This window comes from Lampris incognitus, chromosome 2, assembly GCF_029633865.1.
Source record: "Lampris incognitus isolate fLamInc1 chromosome 2, fLamInc1.hap2, whole genome shotgun sequence".
NCBI classification, from domain to species: Eukaryota; Metazoa; Chordata; class Actinopteri; order Lampriformes; family Lampridae; genus Lampris; species Lampris incognitus.
Genome location: NC_079212.1, coordinates 6,664,882 through 6,683,896, shown reverse-complemented (window position 1 = coordinate 6,683,896; position 19,015 = coordinate 6,664,882). Strand labels below are relative to the sequence as shown.

General features: G+C 44.0%; 1 protein-coding gene across 1 annotated transcript in view; it reads right to left on the bottom strand.

Annotated features, from left to right (window-relative positions):
* The window catches only part of si:ch211-117c9.2 (solute carrier family 26 member 6), a gene marked incomplete at its 3' end in the record, with an annotated part of 34,674 nt that overhangs the window by 5,400 nt on the left and 10,259 nt on the right, over positions 1-19,015 (bottom strand). The window contains 10 exon segments of the mRNA XM_056274994.1: positions 51-120; positions 269-375; positions 500-595; positions 737-814; positions 937-1,050; positions 15,198-15,345; positions 16,644-16,726; positions 17,073-17,225; positions 18,288-18,452; positions 18,827-19,002. Coding sequence (XP_056130969.1) covers positions 51-120; positions 269-375; positions 500-595; positions 737-814; positions 937-1,050; positions 15,198-15,345; positions 16,644-16,726; positions 17,073-17,225; positions 18,288-18,452; positions 18,827-19,002 — 1,190 coding nt within the window.

The following is a 19,015-nucleotide window of genomic DNA, read 5'->3' as shown; positions in this document are numbered from 1 at the left end:
AAACGACGTGTATTAAAGTGAATTTTATTTACAAGGGAAAAGATTCTCACCTCTTCATAGGTGTCTGTCTCTAGATACAGCTCCGTGCCCGGCACTTGGCCCAAGATGGAGTAGCGTGGCCTTGAAGATACAGAAAACTCTTGTTATAGCAGGAAAGACTTCTGTCCCCATATCAGAATCAGAATCATATGTGAACAGGCCATCACAAACTGGCATTTACATGTTTGGATGTTCATATCAAACAGACGGCGTGGTTCAGCACACTCACAGCTGCGTTCTGAAGATGACAGTTAGTATGGAGAAGACAACAGAGACAGCCAGACCAAAGTCCAGGTTGAGAAGGACGGTAGCTGCTGCAGTTACCAACCACACCATCTAGAGGGCAGCAGAGACATTGACAGCCATTGGGTTTTTGTTGTGGTGGTGGTGGTGTGGCGTTTTTAGGAGCCAAAATCAGTAAGCACAGCAGAAGGACTCAAGCATGATGATCAGGTCCTACCAGATCAACCTTGTTGCTTTTCCACAGCAGAGGAACATCCAGGAACTGCTTAAACATTCCTTTTAAATTCGCATACACTATGGTGGTTAGCACAGCCTGGGACACAGACACACACACACACACACACACACACACACACACACAGAGTCTCATTAGTTACTGAATTACGTGCCAGGGCAGATATGGAGATGGAAAGGTTGTGGAGAGAGAGAGCGAGAGATTTAGGCGAAGAATTACCTTGGGAAGTTCCTCAAACAGAGGGCCTATTTTCAAAACTGTAATCAGGACAATGATGGAAGAAACCACTCCAGCAACCTGACCAAACACACACACACACACACACATAAATACCTTGGTCCTAAGTATAGCATAAGACTTGCAAGGCCATTTGCTGATTGATACTTGTTCTAGTGTGTATATGCGTGTGTGTGTGTTACCTGTGTCTTGCCCCCTGTGCTCTCCTGGATGAGACTGCGAGATAAGGATGACGTCACACAGTAACACTGAAAAAACCCTCCAAAGCTGTTACTGAGTCCCAAAGCGATCAATTCCTGGAGGGCAGGAGGGAGGGAGGGAGGGAGGGAGGGAGGGAGGGAGGGAGAGAGAGAGAGAGAGAGAGAGAGAGAGAGAGAGAGAGAGAGAGAGAGAGAGAGAGAGAGAGAGAGAGAGAGAGAGAGAGAGAGAGAGAGAGAGAGAGAGAGAGAGAGAGAGAGAGAGAGAGAGAGAGAGAGAGAGAGAGAGAGAGAGATTCATTCACAAAGAGAGGGAAACAGGTCAAATCTGTAGCTAAACATTATCTTTTTTGGTTGTTCAGTTCTCATGTAAACCAAAAAAAAAAAAAACCTATTTTTTTTTCTAATTCACAGTATTAAAATCATACAACTGGAGGATGGAAATTGGATGACACGAGAGACCATTGCTCAAAACTGGAAACAAAAACAAAAAACCAGGCCAACAGTCCATACCCTTCAACTGATATGGAGGATTTTCTTTCGGATTATGTTCGTATTGCAGCTTGTGTGTGTGTGCTGCCCTACATCTGAGTGTGTACCGTCCACATTCACCGCATACCATTTCACATCTTTATAGCTGTGGCGACACCTCGCAATCAAACGCACCGAGGAGGGCTCCATGCAAATTTAATGCCCACTTGATTAAAGGCCATTCCGCCGAATTTTCAAAATTAAACTTCATTCTTTATCTTTTTTCAACACTGTATGTGTCATGGCTGCAGCCGTGTCTATGAGGGGCTGTACAAGCCATAATATAGTCTGGCCCTTTCACATAATTTCTCCTTTCACATACATATATTTTCATTCTCATATGAGAAAATATATGTATGTATGTGAAAATGAATGAATATGTATGTGAAAGGAGAATGTATGTATATGAGAGGGCCAGAATACATTATGGCTTGTACGGCCCCTCACAAGTGGGCATGGTGCTCCTCCCCTGACTCTCATGCTATTTACACACACCTGCCTTCCCTCATTAACCCCAGCAGTATACGAACCCAGCTCTACAACCACTCATCGCCATATCGTTGTTCAAGCTACAAGTGGTAGTAGACGCTTCCGGCCTCGGGTCACTTAAAGATTGGTTTTCTTTTTGCTTTGAAACCTGTGTCCTCGTGTTTATCTGCAACTGACTGCTATTCGCCCTCTCCTGTGCTCCAGGACCATTAATCACCTGCCTTCTTGCCCCCTTCTGCCAGCCCACGCCATTCTCCCTCGTTCAGCCACTCCGCCCAGCCTTTCCTGCCATCCTTCACCGCCCTCCTGCCCTCTGCCTCAGCCAGCCAGCCATGCACCTCCACTCCCCGCTACCCAGTCAATAAATCCTCCTCATTCATCTACTCCTAGTCTGCACTTTTCTCAGTCCTGTTACCAACACTCTTACAACTGTTTTAAATGTCAATTCAAAATCATGCCAACTAGGTTCTTTGTTAATCCCTCAATAAAGTGGGTATTTTAAAGAAATGGGCTACTTGGTTATATGTTAAAAAATATATATATATATGAAGCTAAAAAGTCACAACATATGCTGGCGGTTTTTTTTTTATTTAAAGAAAACAGTCATTTTTTTATTTTTAAGGGAGACCCCAGCCCCAATTTTATCAAAAATCTATCATGTGATTTATGAAAAAATTGTTTACACGATGGGCAGATCATAATTGAAAAATAAATGGTTTATCTTTTTTTTTTGTATGAGAAATAAGTAACAGGAATGAACACCAAGTAACAGGAATGGGTGCTTGTGTGCGTGTGTGTAGGAACAACTGGATGTCACAGAACTTCCTTCAATTAAACAAAGATAAAACAGATTATTATCCCATCTCATCATCAGCCGCTTCTCTGGGGTCGGGCCACGGTGGCAGCAAGCTAAGTAGGGCACTCCAGATGTCCCTATCTTCAGCAACGCCCTCCAACTCCTCCTGGGGGATCCCAAGGCGTTCCCAGGCCAGACTGGACATGCAGTCCCTCCAGCGAGTTCTGGGTCTTACCCCGGGGTCTCCTCCCAGTTTGACGTGCCCGGAAAACCTCCAAAGAAAGGCACCCAGGAGGCATCCTAATCAGATGCCCGAACCACCTCAACTGGCTCCTTTCGACGCGAAGGAGCAGCGGCTCTACTCCAAGCACCCTCCGGATGTCCGAGCTCCTCACCTTATCTCTAAGGCTGAGCCCAGACACCCTACGGAGGAAACTAATTTCAGCCGCTTGTATCTGCAATTTCACCCTTTCAGTCATTACCCAGAGCTCATTACCATAGGTGAGGGCTGGAATGAAGATTGACTGGTAAATTGAGAGCTTTGCCTTCCAGCTCAGCTCCCTCTTCACCACAACGGTCCGGTACAACATCCGCATTACTGCTGATGCTGCACTAATCCGCCTGTCAATCTCCCACTCCAACCTACCCTCACCCGTGAACAAGACCCCGACATACTTGAACTCCTTCACTTGAGGCAACAACTCATCTCCAACCCGGAGGGAGCAAGCCACCATTTTCTGGTAGAGAACCATGGCCTCAAACTTGGAGGTGCTGACTCTCATCCCAGCCATTTCACACTCAGCTGCCAACTGCCCCAGTGTGCGCTGGAGGTCACATTCTGATGAAGCCAACAAAACCCCGTCATCTGCAAAGAGCAGAGATGCAATTTTGAAGTTCCCGAAATGGACACACTCCTCACCTTGGCTGTGCCTTGAGATCTTGTCCATGAGTATCACAAACAGAATCAGAGACAAGGGACAACCTTGACGGAATCCAACACCCACCGAAAACGTTTGACTTTGTGCCGAGAATGTGGACACAGCTCTCACTTTGGTTATACACGGACCGGATGGCTTGTAGCAACTGCCCCGGTACCCCATATTCCCGCAGTACCCCCCACAGAGATCATTATATTTGGCAAAAAATATCTTAGTCTAAATAGCAACATAAGAGCAGCAACAGTTGTGTGTGCATGCTTTTGCATGATCAATGTGTGTGCGTATATGTGAGCATGTGCCTGTGTGTGTGTGCGGGTTGGGGTGTGCGGTGGGGGGAGGGAGAGAGAGAGAGAGAGAGAGAGAGAGAGAGAGAGAGAGAGAGAGAGGGGTGTGAGTATTCACTCCTCCCCTTGCAGCATGTGTGTCTGCCACTGCACAGTATGGGTCTCCATCTTCTTCCACAAAAGGCAAGAAAGACAACAAAAAAAATCTGAGCATATTAAGCAGGTCCTCAGATCACTACATTGACTACCAGTAACCTAATATTAACTTGAAAATACTCATGCATATATAAAACACAACATTCCCTTGCAAACACAACATACAATTTTATTTCATATAGAATTTCAATAAATGAATGAACAAAAACTTGCCTTGCATTTTCTAAGAAACAGTCTCTAGTTCGGCCCAGACCTCTCTGTCAACTTCCATGTCAGGAGCTGCGACTTGCCTCACTGGTGGGATGGTACACAGGATGTCCTGAAACGGGTACCAAAGGATGCCTTTGTGGGCTGGCCAGCAAAACCTGTTGGCCCCAGTCCTTTTCATACAACGGACTTTGACGTGTGTGTTGTTTGTGTCCATGATGATGCCAGGTTACAGTTGACCTTTGTACACATACCATTTGCCAACAGCCTCAGGACTTCGCTACTGATTTTCTGTGGTCGTGGGAGCCTTCTGTGGATTGAATGTGAAATGCTTTGCATTAAAGCACTTACAGCTCAGATGTTGTCTTTCCACGCACAAGCAGCAGACATCCCTGTAGCTCAGCTCTCCATGGCCTAGGGTTACTGCCTGATTTATCTTCATCATAGATGGAACTGGTGGCACATCCTTGAGCATCTGACACTGTTCTGTCAAACGGTTCCTCTTCCACAAAAAAACATCTTGATTGTTGTCTCCGTCTTGCTCAACACACAAAAACGGCTCCGAAGCATCAGGGATATCTGTCCCCCTTGCTGACGAGACTGTCAGCCGTCCTCTTTAGGGCTCCTCTCTCCCCATCTGGGCCACCCTTGCCGTGGCTTGCCTCAAAGAAGTTCCATGTTCCAGGAGTGAAGCCTCTTCTGAACAGCTCAAGACAAAGCAGGGAAAAAAATTCTCTCGCTGTTTGTATTGAGTGCAAGGGCCATCACTGTAAAGGATAATGGAGACCCCTGGATGCGTACTCTGCACATAATCAAGCACTGGTGACAAGCACTGGTGACAAGTGCTGCCAGATTGCTGGTGGGCCCTTCTCTCCAGAGGGGGACACTGTGCAGAAGGACACCGGACGGGGAGTTGTATGCACATAAAGCACACCTGTGTACAATGTTGCCCGCTGGTGTGATGCTCCAAAGTGGACCGCCTGTATTTCTGTGCCATACTTACAGAAGTAATTTTCTGAAAAGTCAACAAGAATCAAGCATTCGTGTGCTTTCAAGCCTTGTTTCAGTACGCTGTAGTGGGTAAACTGATTCTTCATGTTATAAATGTGCCTCTTAAACTTGCACAGCATCTGGTTCAGATGTTCCAGCAGCTGCTCATGGGTGGTCTGGAACTCTTTTTTTGATCGTTACTTTGGATGTTCTGCCACTGGGGTTATTCTTGTGCTCCTTATCCACAGTTGCCCACTGGATGTCACTTCATTTTTAACATTGTATTGGCCAGAGATGGCACGAGAGGTCCTTGCACACTGCACATTCTCCATACATGCACTTCAAGCATTACGTGTTGCATGTGATGAATTCAAGACGTTCATCAGGACGGAAAGTGTTGATGATCTTCAGGTGGTGCAGTTTCTGTATGATAAAACAGAAATTTTCATGCAGTTTGCACATGTGGGTCTCCCCAGTCACTTAGAGTTGAGTGAACAACCCAAAAGGGAGGGGGCGCAGTCAGCAGAAGATGAGATCCACCCATCATGTTCTGCCAAGAACTTCACATGTAGATTTTTCCCCGTGTCCAAAAGGAACCTCTTCTGATTTTGGGCTTTCTTCTGGGTGAGGGTCTGCCTCTTCCCAGTCATAATTCAACTGACATCATTCCTAATGTAAACATCTCAGACTCTGTTTATGAAACCATCTGCCATCCTATGATTTATCTTCCTTTCCTTAGTTCTGCATTCTTCACATTCCTCAGCCACCTTTTCTATGAAAACCCAAATGAACTTTGGGAGAGATGTTGCAGCCTATATTTTTTGAGGTTTTCCTGTCACTATCTTTGAGATGATTTGCCTTTCCCTTTCTCCCCATGAGTTGCTGTACCTCTGTCGGATATCCTCCCCTGAGGCCTCATGGAAGAGAAGGGTCTTTTGTATTGCAGTCCGTTGTAGCTTAACTGTTTGTCAAGTTTGTATGTGGAGATGGATTATTCAGTTTCATAGGCAGTTTTTTTCTTATACCTCTCCTTTTTTCGGATGTGTCTCCTTTTTTTGAGTTTGTCTGTAGCAGCTTTTGTAGCTCTTCAATCTGTTTCCGGTGCATTTCTGATGACTTTCACCTCCTTTTCTACCCTTCATCTTGTTGCCTAAATCACACAAGTACATCACAACTACAATAATTGTTAAATTAAATCAAGCATGGTATATCCTAAGTACATTGACCCATGTATGTATTACGCAACACTTCACTTTGACGTATGAGTTATTAAAGGGGCCATCAGCCTTCCTTGAGGCATGCTAACAACATTAGCATGCATTTTTAAGATATAATAATGTATATTGTTTTCTCCCAATTATTAATTACAAAGATATTTCCTGATATAGTTTGAAGTTTCAGATGGTTTCCATTGTCTATATATAAGGCATTTATTACAAGAGGCACGGGCCGCTTCCACGCGGGTGACATCTTTGTTTTTCCATTGATAGTACGCTAAAAGTCAACCGCCCTCTGCTGGCAGTATGGTGCACAAAAGATTATTTATGTTTTTAGCATCTAGGAAGACCGATAGCCCCTTTAATATTATTTACATTAAAATAAGTGGCTGCAGTAAAATATTATCTATATGTCCTATTAACCGGCGTTCACTCATTTTACACATAATCCATTTCATACACTAGCACTAACTCTCATTCTGACCTAGATGTGCTTGGCTCTGGATTAGCAACTCTGGTGAAAGCTGGGGGCTATCTGGAGGTGTTTTAGGGCTTATAATAAGTCTCCCTCCACTTTTTGCAACAACTGCTCTTTTCCCTCTTACTTATGTAATTGACTGTTTTCTTCCTGCCTGATGCTATGTCCTTCCTGTGTTTTGGCTGCTCCTTCTATAAGTATCTCTTGGTCTCCTTTCTGGGTCATCATCGCGTCGAGCGGGACAGCGCAGCTGCTTCTCTGCAGCACTTAATCGATTGTCTCCCTGTAAGTAATGTGTTCACATTGTAAAACTGAAAACACCTTCAATAATTCCAACTTTAAAACTTCACATCAACAGAACAGTATCATAACTAATCAATGCATATACCAGATACACATTTAAAATGGCTATTTCATTCATACTTCTCACTCCTGTTACTCTCATTCAGTCCTGTTAACCTTCATATGAGTAACAGGAATCTGTGAAACCCCTTTCACACGGGCCAAAATACCCACAAAAAACCCGCTAATGTCTGCCTTTAGTCAACGTAAAAAGGTGGATGTTAGCGGGTTTTTTTGGCCAGTGTAAAAGGGGTAAAGTAACAGGACTGGGTTTTTAGCATAGCATTAGCAAATACATGAAAAGTAGCCACATGGCATCAATGCTAATAGCAAGAGAACACTCAGCATTTTCAAATAGTTTACCAAAACTATCTTGAACAAAAAAAAAAACCCCATAATAACATCTAAGAAATAATTTAGGTAACAGGACTGTTAAGATTGACATTCTGTCATACTTACAATATGATCAAAAATACAGAAAATAGAGTGAGAGAACCTACTTTTGGTCTTCCCAGGGCATTCATGAGACTCAAATGATGCTATTTCCTGTTGATCATGTGACTTGTGAAACGCCCCAAATTTTTAAAATGTGTATTTTAACTAATATATCATGATTTTCCGATGAGAACATTTATTTGATATGTCTACACTGGAAATAAGAGTCAAATAACACAAAAAAATAAGATTTCTTAAGGATTCGAATCATTATATTTCATGGTGAAGTGTAGCATTATACATGCCATTGTATGGTAGTTTAATGGTAGTAATGGTAGTTTTTATTAAGGTTTTACATGATGTATCTCCATATTATAATCAGGAAAAAGTGCAGGACACTTTGCTTGATAATAAAATGTATTAAACAGATACTTTTCATGCACATGTATGTATGTAATGTCCTGATAATGCATCGACTGTGTTTTTGGTGTCATCGTGTGGAGTGCGGGGGGTTGTGTCGGGGGTGTCTGGCTGGGAGAGCTGGCGTTGGATCGGTTGGGAGAGCCTGGTCTGCTGCGTCTGGTGGGCCCAGGGACCACAGCCCTGCCTGGAGCTGTGCCCAAAGAGGAAACACCGAGGGCGGTCTGACAGGAAGCGGGGCAGGCTAAGCTAACTGCTAGCCCATGCAGACCGGCAGTTCCGACAGTCATCCTGGCGTTTGCTGTCTTGGATAGCGAATTTATTTATTTTGGATATGTTGGATGTATGTGTTTTTGTTTTTTTGTAGTTTGGACAGATGAGTTCTTGTAGTTTGGATATGCGTTGTTGTCTTTGTGTTGCACTGCTGTGGGCTGGGGGGGAAACGATATTTCGTTTCATTTCATGTGCACAGGTGCATAGAATGAAACGACAAATGAACGTTCCGGATTCCCGGGGATGGAAAAGGCACCGATTCGGCAGAACGGCCCTTAAACGAAGTTTGTTGGACATTAAAGATTTAGCAGGCCAGCCTATAGAAAGTCAGAGTTCTCGTGACCTGTCTGTCCTTCCCCTTCAGAGCAGAGCGGTCACATGCCTTCGCAAACGTGTGTGTGTGTGTGTGTGTGTGTGTGCGTGCGTGCGTGTGTTTAAAAAAGAAACTCTGTGTATGACAACATGTGCACATGAAAAGGAGAAAGACAGGCAGACAGACAGAAACAGTGAGACAGAAAAAGAATGCAGGTTATTTATGCAAGTCTGTCATTGTGTGAGGCTTTTCCAAAGAGAACAGGAAAAATCCTCCTGCAGGACAAAATTGATGAGGGTACCTGAAGGATTAGATATCAGCAATGATTGAAACCAAACAAGGTCGAGAAAATCTTGGGCCTCCACACACACGCATGCGAGCGCGCGTGCGTGGCTATTTACAGGAAGGCAAGAGTCATTTTTCCACGAAATGGACAGCATGACCGATGTGTGAAAGCACAAAGCACAGCTCAGTCTTACCACAGACTAATATTAGGTCAAGGTTTGGCTCAGTCCTATTTGCAATGGATCCGCATCAAAGACAGAGCCTGTGCTGCCACACTGAGTCATACTGCAACCCCTAAGTATAACTCTTGCAGGTGTTTGTGAGTATACAGTACCCTTTGTGCATTCTGTCGGCGTGTGCGTGAGCGTATGTTCTCGTTTGACCAGGTTTGTGAGGACTGTCGCGAACCCAGGCATACAAATTCGGACTCTCCCAGAAACATTATGTGGTTTAATCTGAAATTCTGTTTGTGTGTGTGCACAAGGACACAGTCACACAAACGGCCTTATTATTCACCTCGTATAAAAGTGGCAAATTGACATTAAACAGACCGGGAACCCGCCCGAGAAACCATTCTGTCTCACATGGTTATCAAATTTATAGATCCACATGGAACCGCTTAACGACCTTTCCAGGTCATCATCACTGTTAATCACCGTTAATCTCATCACCACATGACAGGAACTCTTGACTAACAGATGACTGAGACTGGACAATGACTTGAATTGACCAATTCAAGCCTCTTGCTCTCGTCATGATCACGAATTGCTTTTGAACGTTACAGGAAAGAAGAATGATTTTTATTGTGAGCCTTCTTGAGCTTCCAAACTCTCTTACACACTTACACACACACACACACACACACACACACACACACACACACACACACACACACACAACTCTCCTTGTGCCATATGCTGGTAATCTTATCTCAGGTCACAGAAAGTTGAATCAGTTCATCTGGACACAACGTTTATTGAGAGAAATGTTCCATCGCTCATCTAAGTGACCTCTTCAGTCTCAACTGACTGCCGGCATCCCCACCCTTATAAACTATACAGTGGCATCACGACCGAAACCAATGATCGGTTTCATATGCAAATAGGGGTGACCATTAACTAGACTTTCAATGGCCATGTGTACTATTCACAGAGGATTTGGGAATGTTTGCAATGACAGCGTTGTAAGATGGTGACAGATGTACTTTCGCCCTCCCTCCCCCTCGGTTCAGGGATGGTTGTTCCCTCTTCACATAGGTGGCCTCTTTGACTCCCCGTTCAAACCAGTGTTCCTCCCTGTCAAGGATGTGCACATCCTCATCCTTGAAAGAGTGGCCTCTGGCCTGTAGATGGTGTAGACTGTGGAGTCCTGGCCTGACGTGTTAGCTCTCCTGTGTTGTGCCATCCTCTTGGCCAGCATCTGTTTAGTTTCCCCAATGTACAAGTGACGGCAATCCTCCTGGCACTTAACAGCGTACACTATATTGCTCCGTTTGTGCCGGGGGACCTGATCCTTGGGCTGGACCAATTTCTGGTGCAGCGTGTTTTGGGGTTTGAAAGAAACTGAGATGCAGTGTTGAGAAGATACGCATCTCAGCTTTTCCATCACTACCGCCACATACAGAATCATCACTGGTTTATGCTTAGACAGCTGTTGTCCCTCTCCTCTCTTCGATCAGCTGGTACACTGTTTGTGCGTCTTCCTGGCTTTGACAAACGCCCAGTTAGGATAACCACACTTAACCAGGACCTGTTTAATGTTGGATTTCTCCTTTTCCCCGGCCACTGTGTCGGTGGGGACGTTGTCAGCTCGGTGGTACTGTATTGTTTATAAGGGTGGGGATACCTACAGTCAGTTTAGACTGAACAGGTCATTTAGATGAGTGACGACATGTTTGTCTCAAAAACGTTGTGTCCAGATTAACTGATTCAATTTTCTGTGATTTCCTTACCTGGATTATTGAGCGTGCATGAAGACTTATCTAAGGTCATAAATTGTAAGCATTCCTAGGAAGACAATCAGTGTGACTTTCCCTAGTTCTGTAAGTCTGAATGAATGTGAGTTAACTGTTAAACAATCCAGTAATCCTGCTAATATTACTCAGCATTTCCTCATGAAGAATATTTTAAACTCCATACCTCTGCAATATAAAACGACAGTTCTAAAGATTCAGATTTAATGCAGTTTGCCGTCTGACCACACTGCCATCTAGTGACCATTTTCGGTAAGACAAGCGTCTGAATTGATACGCCCAAATCATCATCATCACCATTACATTTATATAGCACTTTTCTAGACACCCAAAGTGCTAATAACCATTATTGTATTGCTTTTCTTTAAAATTAATCATTTAAAGCATTATGTAGTAATGATCTGAATACTAATTAATGTCTTGTCGAGTTGAAATGCAATCGAATTCTACTTGGTGCCAGCCACATTTTAGAGAATTAGGGTTTTATTGTCTTTACACTAATTTCTCTTGCATGATTAATATTATGCAATTTCTAAGTTTTTGTCCATAGATTTACATGATGTGTCGATGTTGACGACAGAAATGGGCGAGTACCAGGCTAATTAAAAGCACATAGCCTTCCAACATCCTCCCTAGATAGGACATTAATAAGATTATTATTCTTCATTTTAAGACAAAACAGTCTCTCTGTTCAATCAAAGAAACATGGGCGTCCCTTTAGAAGCCCGCCAAGGTGTCTTCTTTTAGCATCTGCCAACAACTATAAAAGTCGCTTACCTATGAAAACTCAGAATTCTGATATAATATTATAAATAATATAATATAATAATATAAAACAGGGCAAGCTTTTTTTTCTCAAGTGAACGCATTACGTTTCCGTAGAACTCTTGTTTCTCTTTCCCTCTCGGCTCCTCTTCTTTTGGGACATGTCCAGAGCTTCGTGTCCTGCTCTGGTTTTTAAGATTTGTCCTTTCCACCGCGTCCTTGTTTTCCTTTCGCCTTTGTTCTTATATTTTTAATTTTTGCTGATGAGCCGAAAAGTTCATCAAGAAAGCAACATTCAAAGACCGAACAGTCCAAACATCAGGAAGGATGGACCGGAAGTCCAAACATCAGGAAGGATGGACCGGAAGGCCAAACATCTGTTTAGCTTCTGCAAAAGCCAGTTTGCCACGTATATATTTGCAAACTTATATTGTAACCTTTTGTTGCTATTTTTCTGTTTTCGAACTTTGTTGTGACTTTGGTGGTTCGAGTAGGGCTCTTACAGTGGATTGGACTCTGTCACCTCTCAGTGAACACACCGAGACCTGAACAGACACACCACTGGTGTGTATTACTTCCGGGTTGTCTACGCTAAACTGAGCCTCTGAACCACCTCTTTCAATGCGGTTCCTCTCTGACTGTTACCACGACAACCCGAAGGTCACTGAGTCTGCTCCTGCGTGCCCGAGGCCCTTCGGAAAAGCCTGCCTACATGCTCGGTCACCCATCACCACAGAAACAAGTAGGACCAAACCATCTTCCATGTGTTCGGGATATGAAGATTTGATGCAAGAGACCTGTCTTAAATTGTCAGATTCATTTCTGATTTCATTAACCTCCAAATTAAGTAGTTCATTCATTCTGTCGGTAACAACTTGTTAGTTTGGTACCCGTTCACTCATCCGTCCCTCGTTCACTTGAGGCAACAACTCATCCCCAGCCCAGAGGGAGCAATCCACCATTTTCCAGTAGCAAACCATGGCCTCAGATTTTATTCAGTCATTCATGTTTAATTTCTTTCACTACTTGGTCCAACTGTATGTTCATTCATTCATCTCCGGGGTCGGGTCGCAGTGGCAGCAAGCTAAGTAGGGCACTCTAGACATCCGTCTCCCCAGCAACACCCTCAAGTTCCTCCTGGGGGATCCCAAGGCGTTCCCAGGCCAGATTGGACATGTAGTCCCTCCAGCGAGTTCTGGGTCCACCCCGGGATCTCCTCCCAGTTGGCCGTGCCCAGAAAACCTCCAAAGAAAGGTGGCAAGGACGCATCCTAATCAGATGCCCGAACCACCTCAACTGGCTCCTTTCGACACGAAGGAGCAGCGGCTGTACTCCGAGTTCCCTCCGGATGTCCGAGCTCCTCACCCTATCTCTAAGGCTGAGCCCAGACACCCTACAGAGGAAACTCATTTCAGTCGCTTGTATCCGTGATCTCACCCTTTCGGTCACTACCCAAAGCTCATGACCAAAGGTGAGGGTTGGAACGAAGATTGACTGGTAAATTGAGAGCTTTGCCTTCTGGCTCAGCTCCCTCTTTACCACAACAGTCCGGTACAATGTCCGCATTACTGCTGATGCTGCATCAATCCGCATGTCAGTCTGTCGCTCCATCCTACCCTCACTCGTGAACAAGACCCCAAGATACTTGAACTCCTTCACTTGAGGCAACAACTCATGCCCAGCCCAGTGGGAGCAATCCACCATTTTCCAGTAGAAAACCATGGCCTCAGACTTCATTCAATCATTCATGTTTAATTTCTTTCACTACTTGCTCCAACTGTATGTATGTGTATTTATACCATTAGTTAGTCAATAAATATTCCCATCTAGAGCAAGTAGTTGTGCGTATTTTCTTCATCTGAGGTGACGTAAGTACTATCTTTATTTGTGTATTATGGGTTTCTTTGGAGCAGATCTAGAGATCCCTCTGAATTGAGAATTCACAACTTTCAGATCTGTGACTGATTAATTTGGTTTACCTTATTTTCTTTCCGTAAATTGGAAAGTGGTGCCCCAATTTTCACCAGTGCAAAATGTAAATTATGTAATTAAAATACAGGACCAATTCGAGTTTTTGTAACCATAAGAAATGACATTTCCTGCAAAGTGAGGACATTTGGCTGGTCCTCATTTCTTTAGGGGTCTATTTTAGGGTTAGGACTACGGCAAGGTATTGGCAAGGATCTCATGATATGATACATATCATGACACATTGCTATGCAATACTTATTGCAATACATTCCAATACTCTACATAATTAAGAAAATTTTAAACTATATCTGAAAATACAACTTGCTTTGTACCACCTGGGTAGCGTAATATTTACATCACATTATATTTTGATACTCAGCAGACAAACTGAGTCAAAACTATATAATTCAAAATTTCCATTCCAATCTGTTAGAACAGTATTTGCATTTCACAGTGCATACTGTGTCACTGAACACACTGAACTGAAATCCATTTAAAACATGAATCTTTTTTTTAATGTATTGATACAAGGGATTGGAAAATCGATAAAGTATCATGAAAAAAATATTGCAATACTGAGCTGTATCGATTTTTTTGTGCAGCCCTAGTTAGGACCAGGGTGTCAACGCTGTGTGTGTGTATGTGTGTGTGTGTGTGTGTGTGTGTGTGTGTGTGTGTGTGTGTGAGATGCAAAAACAAAAATTCTGGTGTACAAAGCGGTATTGCTGCCCGCTCTACTGTACGGGTCAGAAACCTGGACCACATATAGCAGGCACCTAAGGAACTCGAGCCATACCAACATCGATGCCTCAGGAAGATCCTTAAGATCAGCTGAGAGGATAAGCGCACCAACTTCAGCACCCTCGAGGAGGCCAACATGCCTACTATAACTGCCACCATCGCACAACAACAGCTGAGATGGACTGGCCATGTCCTCCGCATGTCTGACTCTCGCCTCCCGAAACAAGTCCTTTACTCTCAGCTCATGACAGGACGCCATGCCCCAGAAGGACAAAAGAAGTGATATAAAGATAACATCAAGGCCCATGTCAAAAGGTTTGGCATCGACTTTAACACTTGGGGACAAGCAGCAAAAAACAGGGAGGCCTGGGGACTGGCTGTCCGTGAGGGTGCTAGGCACTACAGTCATGACCTCCACCGTGCTGCTGAAAACAAGTGCAGTTTCAGAAAGGAGCAAGATACCAGAAGGGCCCCAAACCACTTCTTCACACCCTTGCCTACATTGCCCCAAAACATGTGGCTCCTGGCTCAGCCACTACACCCAACTAACTACCCATAAGGACCTGGGAGGACAGTCATACTCGACCCCAAGTGACCGCCAGTGATGATGATGGTGTGTGTGCGTGTGTATGTGCCTTCTCACCTGGTTGCTGTCCACCTTATATCCATGTTTAAGGGCAAAGGTTTTGCCCAGGGAAATATTAATGGCGTATCCTACAATGGCCACCGCAAACGCATCGCCCACCACTTCTGAGAATAGACTTGCATCCACGACACGAGGAGCATTGAGCCTGCAGCGGCGGCGCAGAAAGGAGAAGAAGCAAGACAGAGGAAGGGATTAAAATAGAGCAGATCTTTGTTAACCATGTTAAATGAAATTAACTGGTTATTTCCCATTTTTCCTTCTCAGATTTCTCCCCTCAAAAAACAGACATCTCAGAGCGGTGGGTCAGCCTCGGTTCTCCGCCCAAGGCCATCAGGAAAAAAACGTCTTCAGCTGACTGGAGACTGAGCCAATGACCTTCGGGCTTCAGGTCCACTTTGTTGACCTCTGAGCAAAAGGTTTTCTGAGTTGAATTGTCTATGAAGGTCAAAGACTTCAGCGTGTTGTGACTGACCTTGTGGCGTTTAGCACGGGCTATCACAGTATTATCGCTGCATACAAACCATCCTCCCAAACCGGGCAAGAGGGGGGGATGACTTGTATCTCGATGATTAACAAGTTTTAAGTTGTGCAATGTCAACTTTTACATTTGCCAAACATTCCTGCCACACATGAATGACAGATGCAGTAGTTCATGTCCAAAATCACTGGTAATCTCAAATTATGGGCAAACACAAATACATCTTATATAATGATATGGAATGTATCAGCAGTCCTTTTATCTTATCGTCACACGTTCTCTTCTCCTGCCTTCCTTTCTGTGTATTGCTTGTAGGTGGACACACAAACACACACACACACAATAACTAGTAGCGAGCGTTTGTGACCCCGGAAAGACCAGAACCAGATGTGTTGTCTCTCTTTCATCCGGGGCCTGGCACCAACTCTCTCTCTCTCTATGTTGTCTTTCTCTCTCGCGCTCCATTTTTCTCTGCCCGTCTCACTCTTCACCCATATTTCAATCCGTCTGTCTCTGTCTACCTTCCTCTATTTGTCTGTCTCTCTCCCTGTCCATCTCTCTATCCTCATATTTCTGTCAATCTGGTCTCTCTCTCTCTCTTTCTCTATCTGTTGCTCTCTGTCTGTCTGATTGTCTGTCTGTCTCTCAGTTCAATTTAATTTAATTCAATTTGCTTTATTGGCTTAACAAAAACAAAACAGATGTAACTGTCAAAGCACGGTCATCATAAACATTAACAACGTATAGACAATGAGTAAGAAACACTGATGGAAAACAACAAGTTGGTTTAATAACAATATTAATACAATTAATAATAGTATTAATAGTAACATTAAAACAGATGAGTAACAGCAAGTCTCTCCATCTTTCTATCTTTGTCTTTCTATCTATGTTCATATGTTTCTATCTTCTCTCTCTCTCGCTCTCTCTCTCTCTCTCTCATTGACACACACACACAAACTTACCCGCTGGGTATCTCTCCAACCACATCAATGCTGTATTTGTCGTTAAGTCGGCCAAAATAGGAGATGACTGTTGCTAATATGATCTGTGGAGACAGTTCACATGTACAGTTGGTCAGGTGTGTGGCGCAAATCATCACTTTTACCAAACATGACATCCATGACTGAACATCGAACAGGGGGGGAAAAATGGAGCAGGTAAAAGGAATTTGAGATTAAGTCTATCATTTCAACTCTAAAGAGAATCCAAGCCAACATCTACAAGGGTACTTCATTACACATCTCTCTATGTGTCCGGAAGGACGAGGTGCCCCCTGGTGGTCTATGAAGTCAATGCATGTATGAGAGAAAGGAGGCAAGGGGAAACAGGAGGGGTGGGAAAGAGAAGAGGAGGGACCAAAATACATTAAAATATCAAAATCGAGAACTTACAACTATAAGCTCGATGGGAATGGGCAGAGGTAGTTTTTTACTGTAGCAGGCGTTCACTTCTTTGACCATGATGAGAACAGAGAGCGCCACCAGACTGACCACAACCTCTCCCACTTTAGTCTCCGGTAGCAAAGAGCAGATATCCACCAGCGTCTGGGAGGAAGAAGATGAGTCATCAATATAATGAAATGCCAAACCAAACTGTCTCTTATATTATGTGGGAAGCAGGGCTGGAAATCGGCAGGTACATCCAGATTCGATATTACAACGATATCTTAGTGCCATTTCCATACATATTGCAATTTTTCCACATATCATAATTCCAATATATCAGCTACAATAATCCAAAGAAAATGCTTGAAGAAATTAATTTATTTGAAGCCCCATGTGTTCCAAAAGCTTAAAACATGAGTACCCTTCTCCAAATAAAACATTCAAACATTATTATTCATTCATTCATTATCCAAGCCGCTTATCCTATTAGGGTCGTGGGGTGCTGGAGCCTATCCCAGCGCTCATTGGGCGGAAGGCAGGGAAACACCCTGGACAGGTCGCCAGTCCACCACAGGGCAGACACATTCACACCTAGGGGCAATTTAGTATTGCCGATTGACCTGACTTACATGTCTTTGGACTGTGGGAGGAAACAAAAAAAGTTCAAAACCTTCAACAACAAAAAAAACAAAAAACAAAAAATGATAATTTAGTTTAGTGATCTCCAAACTACGGCCCCCGGGCCGGATATAGCCCATCCCCACATTCTGGGTGGCCCCTGAAGCATTGTGTGCGATATATTGTATCCAGCCCTCTGGTTATTTAATTTGACTTTCTGCCCTAAGGTGCATCAATCCATCCATTACCCAAACCGCTTATCCTGCTCTCAGGGTTGCGGAGATGCTGGAGCCTATCCCAGCAGTTCCCAACATTCAAACAATTCAAATTCAAATCATCACATCAAACCTCTTCACAGCATCTGTCCATTGTGTTTCAATATTCTGATTCAAGGGGAATTCTGCGATGTTAAAATCGACACAGCTTAGTGTCCTGATTTTTGCACTGAATTGAATTTTCAACCCACCTTTATTAGTGGGAAGCATCAACGTTACTGGGATTAACATGACATCGCTAGATAGAATGACAATCAATCAACACATTGTGGCACCGCATCTGTGTGTGTGTGTGTGTTGTATTATGTGTAAGGTGTTGTATACTCACATAAACTATAGAGAGAGGACCAGCGTAGCGCGCTGGTTTGAGTCCAAACAGGTATTTGAATTGTGAAACTGTAACGTGACACGCAGCCCCCGTTGTGTAGCCCCGAACCAGAGGCTCAGACAGGTAGGTGACCACAAAACCAAACCTCACCAAACCCAACAGGAACTTGACACAGAAAAAGAGAGAGAGCAAGTCAGTCTGACAATAGTAAATGTCCTAACACACATCAACAGAGACAGACATCCATACATCCATCCATTATCCAAACTGCTTATCCTGCTCTCAGGGTCGCAGGAATGCTGGAGCCTGTCCCAGCAGTCATTGGGCGGCAGGTGGGGAGACACCCTGGACAGGCCGCCAGTCCAGACAGCAGAATGCAAAGTGAAAGAACAAATGGGAATACATGAAGAGAAAATAATTTTACAGTAGCTTAACATGCTGGTAAATGTGTGACTGGACTGGACAGGGCTGTTAATCAGCACCATGCGCGCACACACACACACACACACACACACACACACACACACACACACAAACACCTGAAAGACTCCTCCCAGAACGGTGATGGCACACGCTATTTGTACTCTGTAGGCATCCCGTGCCTCAACGTCCACGCCGCCTGTCCCATTGGTCCCGTTCAGGATCTTAAAGTCGCTGTCTGGTGCCAGCTTCTCTGTCACACTGCCAATCATGATACTGATCACAGCAAATGTCCCTGGACGTACACA